The 23026-nt window shown below is 38.1% G+C and overlaps 1 protein-coding gene across 2 annotated transcripts in view; it reads right to left on the reverse strand.

The window, feature by feature from the left end:
- Positions 1-23026, reverse strand: part of tenm4 (teneurin transmembrane protein 4) — a 679712-nt gene that overhangs the window by 99057 nt on the left and 557629 nt on the right. For both annotated transcript variants that reach the window (XM_051926453.1, XM_051926452.1), the window contains one exon: positions 9430-9662. In XM_051926453.1, coding sequence (XP_051782413.1) covers positions 9430-9662 — 233 coding nt within the window. The remainder of the gene's footprint in view (positions 1-9429; positions 9663-23026) is intronic.

The raw sequence follows: 23026 nt of genomic DNA on the forward strand, positions 1-23026 counted from the left end.
GTATACTTTTATAATTAAACTTAATACTTGTTCTAAATATTTGTTCTTTATATCCTGCAGCAATATTCACAGTGAACAACAGAAAAAGAATTTTATGCAAATACAACATGCACAAAATAAAAAGATAAAGAAATTACATTTTATTTTCGATGCACATTTTATACAAAATCACTTTTTTATTCTTGATAATATGTATTAAAGTTTCCCAATCCCCAAATGGTATTTTGATCAGTGCTGCTGTTTCATTGAGGCAGTGTGTTCGATACTGACACCTGGTCATCGTACAGGCATTCTCTTCAGAATATGTGTTAGTTTTCCTTTGGATCCACAGTTTTTCCTACATCTTTAAAGACATATTCTGGGTATGACGGCTGGCTGTTAAAAGTTGGCCTTGCATTGGTGAATGCATGAGTGGGCCATGCAGTATGTTGGTGCTCTGTTCAGTGCAATTTCTTGCCTTGTGCCCAAAGCTACCAGAATAGGCTACAGCCACCCATGACCCTGAATTGGATTAAGCAGGTATGTGAATCTTACATTATCTTGTATATACACTATAAGAAACAATATGGATGGTTTCAATGACTGAAATGAAATGCTAAATTATTTTTTCAAGCATAAGTGTTGCTTGACCACAAACATGTCACCTTAGTGTGAAATTAGCACTTTACCTGCAAAGCCGTGAAATGCATATGTACAAATGACTTGATATTTTGATGTAATGATTTGTTAAAGCATTATTTCAACATGCAAATGGTACTCTTACATGATCAGTTACATGGAACATTTTACATGAAGCCACGTATGTGACAAAACTGTGAACTTCCACACCACATTAAGTGGTCTTAGCAAGATGAAATCTGTACTGTAAATGACATTAGAGTTAAATTATATTGTACATATGTGCATAAAAATAACCACTTGGATAACTGATTTAATCAGGCATATATTATAAATTCATTACTGCCTCATTATTGTAGTTTTGATTTTGCCAGATTCAATACTGGTGCTTTTTAAATGGGGCTTTTTCTATGGTAGTCAAATCTCTTCTTATTATAATATTAAAAATCAGTGTCTCAGTATACTGAGCTGGACAATTAATGCAGTTTTTTTGTTTGATAATTAGAAAATTGATATCAAAATGCAAACATTATCATCTGAAACTTTCTTTATATGTAAGCAGGTAGAAACAAAGTAAACACAAAAGATATAAGAGAGGTAACTGAAAGGCGTCCAAAAAAAAAAAGTTGGTGTATTTATAAATCTAAGGCTCATTTAGGAATTGATGATAGCATTGTCAGGAAAACCGCACAGGTTTCATTGAGTTATTTATATCTTTGCCTGTGTTGAAAAATCAAATCAAATGAAACAGTGATTTTCTGAAAATATTTTTTTTTTATTTTTATGCAAGTGAAGTAGCATACTAAATAGCATTTAGAAAACCATTATATGATCTTGATGTTTTTCGTTCAAGTGCTTTTGCTGACATAAAACATTGTCACCAGTCCATTAATTAATAAGAACATTTAAAGTCAAACTAGGAATGAACTAGAATGGATAATTTATTCTGTAAAATTTCTCCCATGCAAACTGAATAACTTCTAACAACTGGACTTTAATTTAATGATTATTTGTGAGACTATAGTCCTTTGTCTTTTTTATTCTTTCTCTTATCTTTTCAGGCAGGGCCTTGAACCTGCCTCAAGCTACATATGAATGTAAAGTAAGCCAGTGCCCTTCTAACTACATTCTGTTAGCAATAAAAGACATAGCAGAAATGACATCTGGACAGATTTTTAAAAGTGTCTGTTTGTCTACAACTATTCTTGCACTATAGTCAGCAAAATGGCACAGCATTGCTCAAAGTGACATGGTTCGAAAGCAGACAAATGATGGCAGTGCAGATCCTGGACTGGGATGCATTTCAAGGACACAACTGAATGAGTTTCCAGGTCTATTGTGAATGCTGTTTATTCTTTCTTAAGTGAAAAGAAAGCAGTCCTTTCATTCAGGCATGTGGCAATTATTTCCAAAAGAGTAAAGGTTTTGAGTGATAGTTGGCAGGTTTTGATGAGGGTTATGCTTAGACATATCATTTCTTATTTTTTTCTATGGCAGTATCTTAATCTCACTTTTGTGAGAACAGCAGTGGCTCAGGACAGAAAAAGGCCAAGATAGTGAAATAATTTGCTGGGCAATAATTACAGCGTATTGATCCATTTTCCAAGAATTGTGCTCTTTGACGCTATCAGAGTTTCAGCTACATAGCTTTGATTTTGTTTAGAAGTATAAAATGACAGGATTTAAAGGTTTTGATTTAAACAAAGGCACTAAGAACAATCTGAGAATCTATATCAAACTAAAACAGTAGCCAGCTGCCTCACAGCTCCAGCAGACTAATTTCAAATCAAAGTGCAGTCACTGTCCTTGAGAAGTTAGTACAATGTATTCTCCCCAAGCATGCAGGGGTTTTCTACAGATATCCTGGTTATCTTACCACTCCGCCAAACATATGTGGTAAGTTGACTGGTGTCTCTAAATTGACCTTGGGAGGCATCCATGATTGTGCCAAAGGATGGGTCCTGACTTACAGTATGTTTCATACTAGCTACAGAGTCTTCAACCTGCCATAACCTTAACATTTGTTTAAACGTGTTCAGAAAGCATGTTTATATGTTCAATCCTTTAATTTAAAAAAATTATATTGAGACTTGCTCAGGGCGGCACGGTGGCGCAGTGGGTAGCGCTGCTGCTTCGCGGTTGGGAGACCTGGGGACCTGGGTTCACTTTCCGGGTCCTCCCTGCGTGGAGTTTGCATGTTCTCCCCGTGGCTGCATGAGTTTCCTCCGGGCGCTCCGGTTTCCTCCCACAGTCCAAAGACATGCAGGTTAGGTGGATTGGCGATTCTACATTGGCCCTAGTGTGTGCTTGGTGTGTGGGTGTGTGTCCTGTGGTGGGTTGGCACCCTGCCCAGGATTGGTTCCTGCCTTGTGCCCTGTGTTGGCTGGGATTGGCTCCGGCAGACCCCCATGACCCTGTGTTTGGATTCAGCGGGTTGGAAAATGGATGGATGGATGGACTTGCTCATTGCAAATTACATTCTTTCAAAAAATAGACAGGAAAGAAAGTAATAGGCATTTCTATTAAGAAAAAAATCCTTTTGCATTTTTTGAGTTTTTTAATGTTCATTTACTTTTGGCAAAAAAGCCAAAACATGGCCTGTTGTAATGCCTGGAGGTTTGGAATTCATCTGGAAGCAAGGAATTCAACATTAAATGGCCTTAATAAACAATCTTTGCCAGCAGCATTCTTTCAGCCAAGATATTATAGGACTGTTTGCGTGATACTTGTTTTTGCTTTATCATAAAATAATTGGAAATGCATTGTCATTTTAGAAATGCCCTGTTTACATTTAATATTTTCCGCTATCTTTATCAAGTCATTCTAATCAAGATTCAGACCTTACCAGAACACTGAAACCTTTAATTGTGGACCTCACATTGCAATATGTTTTCTTGACTCTGATACTGATTTTAATGCCATTGACCATAGAAGTCTGTTTTTGAGCTTGGTAGTGAATTGAGTTCACTATAGCCTTTTTCTGTACTGTGACTTAAGGTTCAGGGCTTGGACTCCACTTCTTTCCTAAATTACCTGTTGTCACTTGAGTCACCATTATGCACTTATGTTTTACTTCTATGCAAATGACACCCAGATCCATATAAAAGTCACTACTGGTTGAAGATCATGTATACCCTCATTATATTAGTAAATGTACAGGTCTATCTGACAGACACCTACAGATGAACACAAATAAAACTAAATTGCTTCCTGCGGACTCTCCAGCATAACTTAAAGAGCTTGTATCGGTAGTACTGGATCTCAACTCTGCTAAACACTTGTTACTGTCACCAGCCTTGGAATCATACCAAACAGCACCATAAATTCTAAAAAAACACATTTCTGCAAAAGCTAGTATGGTTTTTACACCTAGAAACACTGCTATAGTACAGAGCTTTCTCTTTTTTCCTTTTATGCAGAAATAACTTATGCTTTTGCCTCGGTAAGATTACTGAAATTCATCTTTCAGTAGTATTAGTGATGGCAGTACAGTATCAACAGAAAAAAGCAGCATCAAAAACTCTGAGATTTCATAAATGCCAAACTGCCAATGACTTATAAGTCCCAGCGGTCAGTTTTCACACTATTCCAAACATTTGTTAAGGAAGTCTTGGTAAGTGTTAAATTAGCCTTTTTGGTTTTGCTCTAACTCTCTTCTGAGGTATTCAGGTGAAGCCCTATCGGTGCTTATATTTAAATCTCGATTAAAAATAACCTGTTCACTCTTGCATTGTAATAAGCTATACAGTATCTTTAACTATACCTACAACTGACTCCCTTGTACTATGACTGCTTTTGTACCTGCAAAGGAAACTCTTGGCATTAAACATAAACTGGAACACCCTGGACTGAATCTTTTTACGCTGCAGCTGTAAAGTACAGCTGTACTGATAAACTGTTACAATGAATCAAAGAGAAAGATCTATCGATGTTGTGTGAACCACAGTTGTAGACTCTAGTGATATGCAGTAAATTCTTCCCTATTCTCCTCATTCCTAAACAGTACTGCGCTTTAGATTTTTTTCTCTTTTGCTAAAGCTACTGCATTTGAAGTAACAAATGCACCAGCACTGAAGAACCAGTGTGCTGCCAAGAAGTGGGCTACTGGAACCAAAGAGCCATTGTGCAACTGACTTATCACTCTGAAATCTGAAATTCAGCTTGTAGCATGGAATGAGAGAACTGGCCATCATGTAGGCCAGAAGGAAACAATCGCGTGTGAGTTAATGAGATACTGAATATCGATTGTGGCATTGTCTGAACACAGACTTATAGGACTGAGATCTATGACTATCCAAATAGCAGACAGTGATGACACCATGACATTGTAGTACTCTGGCAGTGAGGAACATGAAGCAGGAGTTGGCTTTGCAGTCGATAATGTGACCCCTAGAAGTGGGATCGTCTTCCAGCCAGTCTCGAATCGCCTTGCACTCCTTCAGATTGGTAGAACTGTCTGAACGTACATCTTCTTCGTTTATGTGTCAACAGACATGAACCCAGATTACATAAAGGACAACTTCTATGCCCAGCTACAGGCCACATTGGATTCAGTTTCTCAAAAAGATCTGATCATCATAGCTGGTGATCTCAATGCACATATTGGTGTTGATTAAACTGGCTAGGAAGAGACGCTAGAGAGGTTTGGAGTGGGCAAAATAAATGACAATGGCCTTTGACTGCTTTCGCTGGTGTCATCAACGAAGAGAAGCAATCCACTTTGGCCACCATTTCACCAGCAAATGCAACCTTGAATTTACGATGATTGCCTCAATCTGGTAGATCAATGCAAATGCACAAAGCTGGTGGACCATGCCTAGTGCTTGCAACTCAACCACCTTATATGGCACAGAATGAAAGCTGAACGAAAAGCATACTGAAACACTTTGGCAGAAGATCTCGAACAAGCAGACTCAAAACATGATGTATAGCACCCTGAGGCATTTGAGTGGGTGAATTGTTGACCAACAGTAACATCAGAAAAGCAGATAGAAATTCTGTGCAATCTCTGGCAGAGTACCTTGAGCGATGGAAATAATTCTTCTTGGATCTGTAAAATAATGAACCACCACAACAATCACCTAAGAACCACAAACTGTTGCCGAGCCAGTAAACAAAATAGCCGACCAACAGTCAAAGAACTGAAATCAGCTATAAGATCCCTGAAGAATTCTAAGGCACCTGGGGTAGACCAAATCACTGGTAAAGCAAACAAGGGTGGTGGAGACTCCCTGCTCCAGTGACTACATGGTCTGCTAAGGCTGATTTGGCACTCAGAACAAACACCCGTGACATGGAAAGAAGAGATTGTTGTGCCAATACTGAAGAAAGGAGACAGTCAGCATTGCAAAAACTATCGAGGCATCAGTTTGCCTTAAACTGTTGCCAAGGTCTTTACAAAAATTATTCATATGTGCCTGCATAAAGATCAAGAAGAAACCAGCCGTGAAGAGCAGGCTGGGTTTCAGCCCAGCAGGGGATATTGTGACCAAATTTTTACCAACAGGCCACTTATGGAAGAAAGGACACATTGCGGCCAGCATACTGTTACTTGTGTTTGAATTTAAGTCTACTTTTGACTGCATCCACTGGCCAGCATTGTGGAGATCACTAGAGAGTTAACATGTGCACAGAAAATTATAGGCCTCCTTCAAGCAATGTACCATGGCTCAACCAGTTGTGTCCGTAACAAGCTGTCAGAAGAATTCTCCATCCAAATTGGGGTTCGTCAGGACGATGTGGCAACACTGGTGCTATTTAACATTATGATCAATGCCATTAAAGGAAACCCTTCAATGGCAAGCAAGGGGTCCAATGCAACATAAATTGTTTTATCACTGACCTCATGTTGGCCGATGACAGTGCCATCTTTGCCGCAACCGACACTGAGGACACTGACATCCTTCACAATATTGTCCATGTCGCTCAGTCCTACTGCATGAAGATCAATGTGGAAAAGATCAAATTCTTGACAACCGATGACTATATAGCCAGTGTTCATCTCAATGGCATTCAAGTCAAACAGATTAAAGTATTTAAGTATCTTGGATCACTGGTTCAGGAGCAAAAAAGTGTCATGCATCACTGAAATCACCAGCTGGATTGGGCAAGCCACTGAGGCCTTTGCATCCCTCAAATGGTGCTTGTGGCGAAAGAAAAACATATCCATCAAGAATAAATTCCGAACATTGATCTTGTCTATTTTGCTCTATAGATCAGATACTTGGATAATGCTTCAATCCATGTTGCTCTGTGCCCATATCTGAATTCAATGCAAGCAGCAGCCCACAATCAAAGAGGAAACTCAGGGGTGCAGTCTGTGATGGTTCAGACACATATGCATGATGGCTGACAGCAGGTTTCCACACAGGCTACTATGGGGGCAACGACCATCACAGTGGAAAGTGCAGAAGGCAGCACCAAAAAGGACCTGGATTAAACAAATCGAAGCTGACCAAAGAAATAGCAGAATCAACATCATTGAAGCAAAGAACATTGCACTCGACCAACAGGAGTGGAAACGCATTATGAAAGAAATCTGGGACCCAGTGGCGCCCACAGCAACATACTGGCTTCGATGTCACCCTCATCCAGCTGTTCGATATGGACCGAAGAAGAAGAAAGAAGAAAAGAAGATATAAAGGTGTCACTCTATTATTCAATACATCATCAGTCTTAAATCCAGACCAGTTCTACAATGTTCAACATCCACAACCTAAAACCACTCCATTCCTTCATCTATAAGGTGAAACTTATGCTGGCATCAAAGTGAGTAAGGCAGAGATCTTTTCATGATGAGATGCTAGTCCATGAGTGGACATATTCATCCACATATTTACACATACTTTCAAGAGTTAGAATACTGTGCTTTTGTCGTTTTTCCAGTTATTCTAAAGGGGTGATATATAATCAGTATGAGGTTCAAGCACTCATATTAACCTGTTCTCTGAATCTGTCACTCTTTTTAGCTGGTGAAAATAAGTAGGCACATTGTAGTTGTGGTTATGTGGGTACGTGCGCTCCTGATTGAACTGCTTTGGCATTCATCCTAGTTTCTCCTACACATCTGCTGCTGCCAAAAAAGCTGAGTAATGGGTTCAGTGGTGAGGAATGATCTTTTTGGGGGGGGCAGATGTGGTTAAAGATATCCTTTACATAATCTCATATGCTTAACAATGAAACACACTATTAGAGGTATACATTCCATTGAGTACACAAATGACTTCAATGGCCAATATTTAATGTGGTTCAACAATGAAGCCAGTCTTTACTATAACCTCAAACTGGATTTGGAGGTCTCCTGAAGATACCAAGCATTGAAAGAGACAGACAGACAGACAGACAGACAGACAGACAGACAGACAGACAGACAGACAGACAGACAGACAGACAGACAGATAGATAGATAGATAGATAGATAGATAGATAGATAGATAGATAGATAGATAGATAGATAATAACTTTATTAATTCCAGGGGAAATAGGGTTTCAGTTGCAGACAAAAAGGCACAAATACAGCATACTTCTGTCAAAACATTTCTATATCTATAAGGATATTAAGAAAGTAAGTATTTGTGGTACTAGTGCAAAGTGACTAGAACTGCACTAGTTAAAATTTCACAGTATGAATATTATAGAGTATGTCAGTCTTTCACAGTGTACATCGCACATAGCGTCATTGTCTGTTAAGCTGTATAGTTGACTGCCTCAGTACCATTAAGCACAAAGACAACAATACCACCTCAGCAGTGGGGTGACCCATTATAGAGCCTGATGGCTAAAGGTAGAAATAACCTCACATAGCGCTCCTTAGAGCAATGTAGTTGTCTCAGTCTGTTACTGAAGGTGCTCCTTTGTTTAGCCAAGAGCTCTAGTGGAGGGGTATCAATAATATAGTAACATCAGATCTTCTAGATAATAATAAAAATACTAATACTAATAATAATAAATATACTTTATTTAGATAACGCCCAAACAAAAGGTCAAGATGAATTATGGCCTTTTGGCAAAATACTCTTTAAGTCACTGGTGATAATGAAAATGTAAATAAAAATATGTGGTATGTCAGCATATATCCATTTGTTATCTAGAATCTGCTGTTAAGTGTCAGCTGTCCACCTCTTGTGTCTTGCTGACATTAAGTAAAAAATAAAATGGTTTTACATATTCACAAGAACAAACATAAATGAGTAGAAAGTTCCTGAATATGTATGACATACATTTATAAATGTAACAGAGGAAAAAACAAAATTATGTTTCTATGTTTAGGGAAAACAAAAAAGTCAGATGCATTGTGGAGTTACAATTAGGCACATAAAAAGGCACTCAAAGATTTGCCGCCTACAGAGTAAATAATACTTAATGCAGTTTAGGCTTGCTTATTTTCATTGTGACAAGCTCTTATATCATCTTGACTTAATAAATACTGCCTTGTTCCTTTACCTCTCAGGAGAGTATTCCACCCTGCTGATAGAAATGTCACCTCCTGATGCATCCTTTCATGATAAAGGCATGGTTATGAAGTGATGGATGACTGCTGTTGTTATTTTAGTATAGTTTGTTGCATCAAAAAAACACTATTGATTTGAAATTGTTTTGACATCTTTTATGTCATAAATGTGACATGTAGGCATCAAATCCTCCAATTGTAAAGTGAAAAGTAAGTTAAAGTAAAGCAGGGTTGGGCTCGTCAGGCATGTATTGTTTAGTATATAGTTTTTGCCTTCCTACCTTCCTACCAATATTAATATTTTTGTTTTCTAAACCAAAAAATAAAAATAATACAAACAGCACAAATTATAACAATCCTACCTCTGGGATTAGTGAGTGTGGCTTCCACAGCCTTGCCTCCATCCCCACAGCGAGTCTCGTCAAAAGGAAGGCACTGATCACCGGTGCCTGCCACTACTTCGAAATTCTTGGCCACATCTTTAATTATGGTAAGAGATTTTATTTTAAACACCTTCCTACTGTTTGTATCTGACAGGTAAACAGCACCGGATACTGGACTGGTAGCCAGATAATACTTGTGTGCTGGACTACTGCTGCAAAAAAGAGCAGAAAACAAAATGGGAAAAATGTCAAACCATAACATAAGCAAACAGCACAACAATGCTGCAAAAAAGTAAGCAACTTGTTAATAATGACACAAAATTGTTCAAACGTTCTTCCAGCTTACTTACTTAAAATTTGCCTTCCTTTAATACCACCATCACCAGTATTAGAATTTTGCAAAAATGAGAAAATTACATTTTTAATTGTACCATGTTCATTTTTTTAAGCAGCAGTTTCTAAAGGCACTGGTCATTAGGTTTTAATCATGCTCTCCATGTATGCCAAGTGGCAGTGTTCTTCTAGAATTGTACTACCATACTCCATACTCAGACTATTTTGCCAATTGGGGAGCAGCAGAACAACCCAACTTGATGGGGTGGCATTTGGGAGAAAGCCTGCAATTACGACGAAATTGATTAAAAATGCGAAAAGAGAAGTGAATTGACTGGATTACCTTCTCCTTCAGAATCATTAAACAAACAGACTTACATTTGACTATTTAATGGGCAAATAGCAGTGTTTTGAATTGCAAATATTAAAAAGGCTGGCAGAAAATCTCTTTAAAAATACTTTAAAGCTGTATTTTTCAGGGTCTAGATTATATAACTAAAATAATGGGTTTCACAGCATATTGTTATACTGAAAGACAATATTGATAACATTCACATACATATCAATAGAAAAGTCTATTAAAATATTTCAAGAGTCACCCTCAGGAATACAAATCAAGAACAAAATACAGATTTCCAACATCATCATGTCTAAATATCGACCGGATGCATAAATTACATTGTCTCTCTGAGGGTGACAACATAATGAAATTCCCACAGAGTCAGCATCACTGATGGCAACTATCTAAATAGCTTTGGGTTCATGCTGAGGTAGCTGTAAGCCCACCGGGGGACTTCATATACAAAGACATGAACCATTTCAGCACATTTTAATGTACTGGCATCAACTGTTCTGCAAATAATCGGTACATGGCTATAAACAACTTCATTAAGTGTAAAAATAACCCTGGCAATAAAAATAAGTTTGTCAAAAAAGAAAAAAAATATCTTTTGACTTGATCATTTTACATTAGTTTCATTAGCTGAGGAGAACAGAGGTTATCAAATGCCAAATGCTTGTAAAGATTAACATTATGTGCCTAATGAGACATAACCTGTCTTTTTGTTCTTATTATAGCTACTACCTGATGAAAAATAATAAAGAAAAAGATTTTATGCCAAGAAATCAACTGCGGCTATGTAAAAATAGGCTTATCTAATTTGAAAATAACACAAGAAGGAAATAGTTTTACAAAAGTTGTTCTAGATTAACAATTATAAATCACACTATTTACATAGAGGAACGTGAAACAACAGACTTCCAACCTTCCAACATAATATAATGGATGACCTTTAACTTCCGTCCAAATTCTTTAAGTCATAAAGTAAAGTAAGTATTTTGTTGAAAATGTGGACAAACACTAAAAAGCTTAGGGAACATTTAAAAATCTGCTCACAAAAGAAAATACTTACAGAAAATCATTATCCTACAACACTGTAAACTAGCAGCACTTCAAAGTTTCAGATTACTTTTGTGTATATTAATACACAGTACTGCAGGGTAAGTCACTGAGGTCAAGTAAGTCACTGAGGTCAATCTAGTATTAAAAACTGGAATCTGCCTATAACCTCAAAAGAAATTTGAAAGTAAGCCAACTCTTAGGCTTTGACAGAAAACCAAACATTTTTTGAGACAACAGAAATACCCAAGAAGTATATAGGAGTCAACAGTCAATAAGCGACTTCGGGCTTTGTAGACTCAAGTTTCAGATTTGTCAAAAATTAGGCAGAGTATTGTTATTATTCAATTAGTTTGGGTCATGAGTTTGAAATGTCTGAAACTTTAGGATTTTCACAATTCCTTATATATACTTAGCCATGTTCTGATGTTAAGCTGTCAATGATGATTTTGATTTCTGTCACAACTCTTTTGCTAAGTGAGAAATTTGTTTAATTTTACCTTTGCACTTGAGAATTTAAAAAAAAAATACATTGTAAATAAGGGTGGCACAATGGCGCAGCTGCGTCACAGTAAGGAGATCGGGGTTTATGTCCCAGGCTCTCCCTGCACGGAGTTTGCATATTCTACCCATGCGTGTGTGGGTTTCCTTTGGGTGATTCGGTTTCCTCCCAGAGCCCAAAGACATGCAGATCAGGTGAAATGGCAATCCTAAATTGGCCATAGTGTGTGGTTGAGGTGTGTGTGTGTTTGCCCTGCAATGGACTGGCACCTTGTCCAGTGTTTGTTACTGCCTCTTTATTCCCTATATTATCTGGGATAGGCTCCAACAGACCCCCACAACTCTGTTCAGGATTAAGCAGGTTAGAAAATGACTGACATTGCAAATAAAATACCTCTAAACTGTACAGAGATTATGTTATTAAAAGTACCAGATTTGCCTGAAGATAAACAGAGATACAATACTCAAGTCATAGGTTCAAGCTGCAACATTAAAAAAATAAAACCACAATATACAGTGATACCTTGAGATACGATTTTAATTCATTCCGTGACTGAGCTCGTAAGTCAAAATGCTCGTATCTCAAATCAATTTTCCCCATTGAAATTAATTGAAATGAGATTAATTCGTGCCAGCCCCCAAAAAACCACCCCAATTTTTTGTTAAATGTTTTCAACATAAGAAAAATGTATTTATAATGAACAAATATTGTATACAAACAAAATAAAACCTAATACATAAAAGAGAATCTAAAGAAATAAACAGATGTTGGCAAAGCCGATTAGCGTATTGTAATGTTTTTTTCTTTCACTTCACTTTTGCTTAACTTAATTTTCTTCTTCACTAGTTTTTTTCTTTTTTGCCATGCTTTCGTCACTTTCATTCTCAAGGCATTTCAATAGAAACCTGTCCAAGGAGATTTGTTTAGTCCTCCCCTTTAGAATGCTTCTGAAATGAGTTAGGCAAGTGTCATTACATAGCGCCGCTGCACGATCAGTTGCAACTGGTGTTTCTTTTCAATAAAGTCAAGCGTTAGGAAAGTGTCATTGAATAGCGCTGCTGCACGATCAGTTGCAACTGGTGTTTCTGTTCAATAAAGGCAAGTGTTAGGTAAGTGTCATTAAATAGCGCCGCTGCACGATCAGTTGCAACTGGTGTTTCTTTTCAATAAAGTCAAGCGTTAAACATGTGTCAATAAATAGCGCCGCTGCACAATCAGTTGTAACTTTTTCAGGGTGTTTCTTTTCTTTAAAGTTCAAAACTTTTTCCCACATTGCAAACACTTCCTTTATCTCACTTTAAGAGAAAACGTCCTCCACCATACTGATCTCCTGCAGAACCTCCGTATGTTGCCGCGTCTGTAGTTCCATCAACTCCTCCATCGTCAGTTCCTCGGAATGCTCTTTGATGGCTTGTATTTCGAATTTTGGCTCGTAACTCAAGGCAAAAAATCGACCTAGTGACGGCTCATAGCTCAAAAAGCTCGTACCTTGGGGCACTCGTATCCCAAGGTACCACTGTATTCCAAAGCAGCTGTTGCTAATTTAGAATAAAGTTAATAACCTGTTTTCTAACAATTGAAAATGATACAACTTTTGAATAAGTCCACTTTGCTACTGAGTGAAGCCAGTGAGCAGAGAAGGAAATGACTGCAGCAAGGGGGCAGTGAATGCTGAATGGAATCTTTGTGTCAAGCATTACAATAGAAATAATATGCAGGCAGGCTCTTCTATCTTAAATCTCTACAACATCACTGACAACATTCAGTACTTTTTTTCAAACAATGATCATCTAATTTCTTGAACTAAAAAACAAAACACCATTTTTCAATGTATTTAGGTGTGTTTACATATAATCTGCAAAGTGCCTGTTGTGAAAATCTATGTCTGTCTATCTGTTTGTCCGTCCTTCTGCATAAAACATGTCAGCCCTTTCTGGACCAATTTTGTTGAGATGTGACACACTTATTCTTCAAAGAAATTTGTTGAGACAAATTTTTATTCAGTTATCTTGCACAGATAGCACTGAATTAAATTCTAAAATTTTAAAATTTACATTTGAAAAGCGAATTTGCAGAAACTTCCATCTTAAAATGGAGAAATATTCTGAGCGACTTCAAGTAAGAAATAGCTTACTGTTTCATTTTTACCTTGAGAGAAGTTGTTTGAACTTGCATATTTTGTATATTTTCCTCTTTTACTCATCTGACAGCCAAGTCAAATGCGTGCGCACACATACAGCTCACATAACAGCACCCTTTTCCTGCTGCTTTAGGTAAGATAACTAAGACAACACCAAAAAGGTCACTCCTCTGGAAATAATTGGAAGAGGAAAACAATTATGTAAGCATATATAAGACTACATTGATTGAGTAATATTATCTCCAGATTATTATTGTAAAGAACCAATGTTATCAACATGCAGATAAATGGTGTTTGAAGTACTTAATAACATTGGAAAGGCACAGCTGCCCCAATTAATATAAACATCAGACGGGTTTTAAAATGGACGGTGGTGTTGGGATGTGGGTACAATAAATCAGCTCCTTTCCAAGATTGTATTTATTTACATAATTTTTAAAAATGACTCTGTTTTAACTAGTATAAATAGCTAGATGGCGAACTTATTTCAACTTTTATTCTCCTTTCATAGGGTAAAACGGTTACTTATTTTATGGTAGTATTTGACATTAATAGATATTTTTAATTGCTAATTATTGGATACTATTCTATTGGGTGTACTTTCAAAAATGTTATGCTTAAGAAAATCGAACAACAATTAGTCACATTAATTGATGCCATTTTCACATCACTTGAATTGCAATCTGCTCTGTGTAAAAGCTATCGAGCCACCACAAGTCTATTTCTGCTTTGTTTTTAACTCCATTGTAAAGTGCTGTTAAAAACTACACTTTAATGCAGTCTACTAACACATGTAATCACATTCTATTACTTTTGAATATGACTCATTGTTACAAAATTATTTAATAAACAAAAATATAATAACTGACATATGGATCAAGTACATAAAAAACGTGAAATTCGCCAACTTTCATATCAGTTAATTAAGATACCAAATGCACTTGAATGTTATGCCTTGCATATATTGTTAAGCTGTTTTAACTTTCCAGTGTTTAAGGTAAGTCCGTGAAAGTCAATAGCTACTGAAATATCACAAATTGTTGAAATTATATACATATATGTGTGTGTTCTGTCACAACATGCAATCATCATAGGCTAGATCACCAACAATGAAAATATCTTACAAAGAAAAAGGTTTAACTTGTGACCCTTTACCATAATCAAAACCAATGAACTGCTCAAACACTTCATGAAGTAGAAAGCAGACCACACTCAGGTCACACTACACTGGCAAAAATGATGTAGAGAGGGTGAGCAGGTTTAAATTTCTTGGAGTGACCATCACTGTTGAACTGAAGTAGGCACAGCAAATTTCACCTATTGTCATGAAGAGTAACCAACACTTCTACTTCCACAGAAAAGCTTAGATTACTCTCAGTAACATCTACAAGTACATAATATAGTCTATCCTTACAGTGTAACATGCTGTGTTTCATGCAGATACTCAACCTACTTGGCTCAAGACAGTAAAGCACTGCAGAGAATGGAAATGGTGTCACAGAATACCTCCGGCATTGAGCTGTGTTCTGTTCAAAACATAAAACATGTGCTGCCTTTGCAAGGCAAACTATTATTAAAGTTCTCAGCCATCTGGCTCAGTCATATTTCTCACTCATCCATTCTGACAAATGGTACACACTTGCATCAGTAGATTCTGAGACAGTTACTGTCCACAAATTGTAAGCTTACTGAAAAGCTAATCATAACAATACATACTGGGTGGCACAGCAAAAGAGCAAGGTGACAAATGTGTGCAGTGAATATACTCCAGATCCCTAAATTGGGGTTAGCTCTTTTTGCTAGAAAGATATTCTTTATTTTAAATAGCATAAAAAGTGTATATGTTGTGTAACAAAACATATAATGTTAGAAGAAACATAATGCACATAAAAAAATGAAAAGGGGTCAGAAACCCATGTTTTGGTAGTAGGTAACACTCAAGAAGACTTGACGCTTTGGAGTCTGACACAGTTGTCTAGCCTTTAAAATGTAGTCCTTGTAAAAGTCACTCAGATCCTGACTGTCTCCCATTTTTCCTGCTTCCAACACATCACCTTCAAGAACTCACTGTTCACTTGTTGTCTAATATATCCCATTTCTTGTCAAGGGCTATTGTAACGAGTTAATCAATGTCATTCGCTTCACCTGTGAGTGGTTTTAGTATTGTGGCTGATTGGTGTATGTTGAATTATATGTACCTCTGAATGTCTTTTGTTGGTATTGCATTGCTCTCACTAGTCTGAGGATTCTTCTAAGTAAGAATGTCATTGGGATATTTAAATATGACAACAAACTTGAACTTCTGGATTGTAGAGCTTCACGTAACCTTTTTGCTTTCTTAAAAGGGAGTTAAAATATTTTTCTTTCAGAAAGCGCACAAAAGTATTTCAACTAAGTACCATAATGTCTTAAGTAATATATTTGATACTAAAAACAAGTGTAAATTACTTACTTTTCAATATCTGGCAGCAATCAACTAGTTAAGAATGGACGAATAATGAAACGCCTGAATAGTTATGCACTCTCCGTAACACTCCGTGCTACAGTAAGAAATATGGTGCTGTGCAACCACATTCTCTGCAAGCACCAGACTAGTATATATAAACAATAGCTATGAACAAAATTATCTTCCAAAGTTAATTTAAAACTCACAGCTTCTACAGTTATAAAGGTATACATTCAATTATTCAACAGATTACAATACCAGTTCTAAAATACTACACAGTTTATACATTTAATTTTTATGTCTACAGTACAGAAACTTTATAAATATGATATATACAATCATAAGACAACATACGGATGTGGGAAGGGAATACCTGGCAGACGACTAGCACATCTGCAGCTAAATTGCTTGGAAGAAGCTAAACAACTAGAAAATTTTCCAACTGTGAACAGGTAGTCTTATTTGACCCAGGTAAAAACCCTTTAATAGTAACTGCTGTATATCTTTGCCTTAAAAATGTACCTTATAATGAGAGAAATCTACAGAACAGCAGAACTGAGCAACCCAAAGTCCTTGCTATTTACCACACTACAATGAATCCTCAGTGAATGTGAGCCCAATGTACCCATTATACAGAGTGCCTGACAAATGATTGTATTTCTCCAGTTACATGATATACTGTACAACAGAGATATGGAATAACCATTTCTCTTTATGAAACAACAAAGATGCATCCCAGAAAAAATATTCTTTCTATGGTCTAACTGTGTTCTGAATAAACCTTCAAATCAGTTTTCTAAAAATGTTTCTTAAAATAATGTTCAGTTCCATAAAAATTATGTATCACAAAAGATACTGGTTTCCTTTTAAAATGATCGCATTGTCTATGTGGAAATTAAAACCTTTTTGACCTTCAGGAGAAATTATTAAAGTCATGGTTTATATTGACAACATCTGGCTACTAGAAGATGATTTAATTTTAGCTCCATTGCATTGAGACATTCAAATACTTCACTAGTAGAAAAGCCAAGCAGCATGTTGGGTGGGATCATATTATGTACGCTCACAGCTGTCAATACATTCATAAACAGGTTGCAACAAAATGAGCCACTATTACTTTACTTGTAAATGTAATTTTGTAGTTTAATGAAGTTACAATGCAAACTTTTAATTTAAGAACAAACAGCATTTCATTCCAGTAATGAAATCAAACAGCATTCATTTGAGAATGGTTATCTTCTAGAGTAGATCAAACTACTTTAATTTATTTCTTCTTACATTTTTAAAAATTTATTTACCATAATACAAAATTAATGCCTGCAATACAATATTTATGCAAAATACACTGAATAATGCTTTGTTTCATATAATATAAAAAAGCCAATATTAATATATTTCAATATTAATACAACTCTGTAGGTAATAGAATTTCCATCAGATAATTTCTACTTAAGTAATGAATGTACAGTGTAAATAGTTTATTACACGTTAGTATAAAGTCAAGGCTTGAATCTAAAATGGCTTTTAGTAGTTGGTAATGTCGAAATTTTATGCATTTATAAAAATATTTTGCTATTTGTATTTAGCAACATTAGTAGGTTTGTAGAACAACTGTAATTCTCCACATTTGCAATGCTACTTTAAGTGCTGAGCTATACATACAGCAGTTATAACAGAGAACCCTGATTTCTGGCTCATGCATCTTTAACACCTTTTCCTGGGCCTCTATTGGATACTTGCCAACCACAAAAGACAACGCCTGTGGCAGAACCCCACTAATTGCTACTTTCCTTTTGCCTCTAGCTAGTGAGAATCTTAGCTGAGGTTCAAATCCCTGCTACAGCTAAGCCAATATCTACAGTGAACTTGTGTTTCATAAAGGCAGACTTGCCCTGAAATACAGGCCTAATTCTTAAATGGCTTTTCAATCAATACACATTTTGCCTTTCATCAGTAAAATAACAGTTTTTTTTAGCTTTTTACATTTACTAATTGTCTGCTTTGCTTTATTTTCCATGTTACAAACTTGCAATTACTGAAGAAACTACTGAAAGACACAGTCTTGTGTGTCATCTGCACAAGATATTGCATAATTTCTCTAAAATACCCTTGGTCCAAAGGTGCCCATAACAGAAGTCATGTTGAACATGAGGTTATTGAAGTGAATCTGTGACCTTTACATCAGGAATATATGCTAGAAAATTGTGTGTAAAACAGTGGATAGGAATTGTAAAGCATGCTGACATTGCTATAATTCAATGCTTAGAAAAGTGCCAAACAATGGCACTGAAGAATAAGGAAGTAAATACACATATAACTTTGTATAGATTTTGATTTCTAAGCCATGTGCTTGCAAATTAGAATCTGGAGAGAATCAGAGCTCAGTCCATAAGCAATCTTTATTATACACTAGTATATGTGTTTTTATTATTTCACAACAACTAGACGTAATTTTCTATTCTCAGGTTGTCCTTAAATATAAGAGAGAACATTGGTGGAACTTATTCCATAGATTTAAGCTTGTCAACTGATCTTTGGTAGTCTCATATCAATTTGCTCCCACTTGTGCACCAGGCAGTTTTCTTTTGTTAGATTTCACCTGTAAAAAGATGCATTGGTCTAATAATTCTATAAACGTCATCATAGACTTGCTACGGCACAAAGGTTCACTACCATTCTGATAATTGTAAACTGATTTTCCATTACTGTATGTTTTTGTTTTTAATGTGTTTCCAAAAAATGTAGTATTTGATGAGGTACCACTATTTGTGTCCCATTTTTGGAAGTTTTTTTTTTTTTACTCTCATGCAGTAGACTTTAGTAAAGTGATATCTAGGTGCCATTTTGAACCAAATGATCAATCAGGGCATGAGGCATTACCTCCTCAATCATATGCATACCTTTTAGGATGACCGGAGTACTGCGGCTGAAGAAAAAATAAAAGCCTGTGTGATTTAAGCACGTGCCTCTGCATCAGTCTGTGCCGGGTCGGGCGCTATATAGTGCCTTATCACACCATATCTTTCCATATCTGTGTGAATTTCTCCTGGACATATTTTGCTAATTTCAATTATCAAAAATCAACATCCCCATTATAGAAATAATCAACTTGTTATTTATTAATGTCTTAATCTATCTATCTATCTATCTATCTATCTATCTATCTATCTATCTATCTATCTATCTATCTATCTATCTATCTATCTATCTATCTATCTATCTATCTATCTATCTATCTATCGTCACACATGTGTGAGCAGGAGGCAGCTAAAGGGCCTGAGTAATTGTAATAAAACATCCGACCAGGGGGCGGCGGAATGCACTGACTGTCTTTCTCAGTTCCCTACAGACCTTCTCTGGGAAATCCTGCAAGGTTCTGGCACTTTAGAAGAAATCACTTCCGGTGCCAGCCCCTTTGCTGACATCACATCTGATCCAGAAGACATCACTTCCGATTCCAGCCCTTTTGATGACGTCACTTCCTTTACGGGCCATTAAAGCCTCCATCTTTGTCTGTAATAATCAGTTCTGTTTTGGGCTCTGTTCTATGCACTTCGTGCTTTAAAAACTTAACTTTTGCAGCCAAGAAAACAATATTTGGGTGGCTGTCCCAAATCTTTATGATGTCTGTGTTGCTTTATTGTCACAGTGGCATAGTTGGCAGGATGAAGTCCCAGAAGAAACCGGGGTGATGAGCGTGTTTGGGGGTCAGGAAGGACTCAGTGCAGGCTCCGCTCAAAAAATACAAACCCGGACTTGGTAGCTTACCAAGTGGAGAGTGTGAAAAGAACACACAGACGTAGGCTGGTTTCTGGGGATGAAACAAAAAGGGCTTATTATGCTCTTTCAGAGGAGAGAGCTGAGCCGCCCATTGGGACTGAGGTCCTAGTTAAATATGAGCTATCCCCAGTCCAGCAGGCAAGAATAATAAAAAATTGGGAATTTGATCCGGGCGGCACGGTGGCGCAGTGGTAGCGCTGCTGCCTCGCAGTTAGGAGACCCGGGTTCGCTTCCTGGGTCCTCCCTGCGTGGAGTTTGCATGTTCTCCCCGTGTCTACGTGGGTCTCCTCCGGGCACTCCGGTTTCCTCCCACAGTCCAAAGACTTGCAGGTTAGGTGGATTGGCGATTCTAAATTGGCCCTAGTGTGTGCTTGGTGTGTGGGTGTGTTTGTGTGTGTCCTGCGGTGGGTTGGCACCCTGCCCGGGATTGGTTCCTGCCTTGTGCCCTGTGTTGGCTGGGATTGGCTCCAGCAGACCCCCCGTGACCTTGTGTTCGGATTCAGCAGGTTGGAAAATGGATGGATGGATGGAATTTGATCCAGAGAGATCAATCCAGGAGCAGGCTATGACCCTCTGGGAGCAGGTGGCCTTATGGCTAAAGCCATTTGAACTGACCACCTGCCAAATAGTGCAGCAGGTAGCCTGCTTTATTTTTCTACAGGGCCTTCCCAAAAACTTTGCCAAGCCGGACTGGGGAGATTTCCATTCTATGGAAGAGCTCATATAGCTCGTAAAACCACCAATGCCGGTCTCGAAATCTGGGAGAGCAGAACAGTCCTCTAGTGGATTTCCTAGAGATTACGTCCTACAAAATAAGTCTCTTCCACATAAATTGGTGTCTGTTTCAGAGTTCCCAGGCTGCCAGGCGTGCGACCTACCTGGGAACGAGGCGGGATGTAGGTGGAGGAGGGGAGACGGTTTGTGTGCTCTTGCCAAACCCCTGACGTTATCGAATATGGGACCCGTAGTCATTAATGGTTACAAGCTCGATGCCTTGTTTGATTCTGGCAGCAACATTTCCATTGTTGATTGCTGATATGTCTTACCGCAACAACGAAAGAAAAGACCAGTATTAAATGTATTCACAGAGACATCCGTATGTACAATACCACTCTATGCTTTGTGAGTTAGGGAGGATCGCTAAAAAAATTCCCCATGGTGGTCCACCCTAATCTACCTTTCCCAGTGATTCTGGGGCAGGACTGGTCTAATAATAAATGCGGTAAACTATTCCCGATAAAAACTTAGGCCTCGTTATAGATGGGGATAACTCGTCTCAAGTTGTCTCCACGCCATGTACATAGCCGGTGGAGAGAGATACGGGGAGATTCCTGGACCGTTGCAGGCGAATACGTCATCCACCCTCGCCTCGACAAATTGGGAAGAATCCCTGCCCCTTGAGGTCAGACCAGACCCTCTCTCCAACATATACTTTTAATTTAGAAAAACACCAGCTTCTTTTAAAAGGGAGCAGAGGAATGATGACTCCCTAAAATTTGCAAAAAATGCAGTAGTCCTTGTCAACGGCCAGCGCACACATCAGCCCATGCCACAGGGACCTCACTTTGTAATAGAAAATGATCTATTACATTGGGTCGCGGAACATGGGGAGGAGGTCCGGAAACTGTTGTTAATCCCACAAACCTACCGGTGGCAGGTTTGTGAATTAGCACATGCTCACCTCCTTGGAGGCCATTTAGGCTCAGAAAAAACTTTAGAGCGGATCAAGCTCAGATTTTATTGGCCGGGAATTAACAAGGTGGTTCACCGTTTTTGTATTTCTTGTCCGGAATGTTAGTTAAGGCAAATTCCTAGGAGAGACCATGCTCCTCTAGTTCCCCTTCCCTTAGTTGATGTCCCCTTTGAAAGAATCGGGGTCGATATTGTAGGACCCTTCGAGCCCTCAGCCCGAGGACATAAATATATTTTAGTCCTCGTGGATTATCCGACCCGATATCCGGAAGCTGTCCCCTTGAGCTCAGCCACATCTAAAGCAATTGCACGGGAACTAGTAGGGGTCTTTGCGTGATACGGCATCCCTAAAGAAGTCCTAACAGACCAAGGGATGCCTTTTACCTCAGAGTCATTCAGAGAAACGGCCAAGTTACTAAAAATAAAGAACTTAAAGACCGTGGTGTATCATCCTCAAACCGACGGTCTAGTGGAAAGATTTAATCAGACTCTCAAGTAGATGCTTCGCAAGGTGATCAGCGGGGATGGGAGGAATTGGGATCAACTCCTCCCCCTCACTCTCTTTGCCTATTGGGAAGTCCCACAAGCCTCTATGGGGTTCTCACCTTTTGAATTATTATACGGACGACAACCCCAAGGTATATTGGATATTTTAAAAGAAGGCTGAGGAGGAGTGGCTCTTCTCTCTACAAATATTTTGGAATGTATCACGCAATTACGAGATAGATTTGGGAAAATTCAACCTATTCTAAAAAGTCATATGGAAAAGGCACAAGCAGCACAGGCCTGTTATTATGACTGTGGCACGACGCTCCGAGAATTCCGTCAGGGGGATCGTGACATGGTATTAGTTCCCACCTCCTATTCTAAATTACTCGCCCATTGGTAAGGCCCTTATGAAATTAAGGAGAGAAAAGGATTGGTCAACTATTTGGTGAAACAACCCAATTGTAGACCAAGAGAGTGGGTTTATCATGTGAACTTGCTGAAGCCATGGAAGGAGAGGGAGTCAGATCCCTCCTCTGCTCAGCCCTGCTCATTCTTTGCTCACATAGACATCCTTAAATTTGGCAAGGAATTAACTTATAGACAAAGGCAGGAGCTGGAATCAGCTATCCTGTCCGTCTCTGAGGTGGTGAGTAAAAAACCTGGAAGGACCTTTTTGATTGTGCACGACATAGTGACTGAACCGGGGGTTATAGTCCGAGAGCACCCCTATAGACTTCCTGAGGCAAAGAAAGCAGAAGTGGAGCTGGAAATCAAGCGAATGCTGGAATTAGGAGT

Source organism: Erpetoichthys calabaricus, chromosome 4 (genome assembly GCF_900747795.2).
Source record: "Erpetoichthys calabaricus chromosome 4, fErpCal1.3, whole genome shotgun sequence".
Lineage (NCBI taxonomy): Eukaryota > Metazoa > Chordata > Cladistia > Polypteriformes > Polypteridae > Erpetoichthys > Erpetoichthys calabaricus.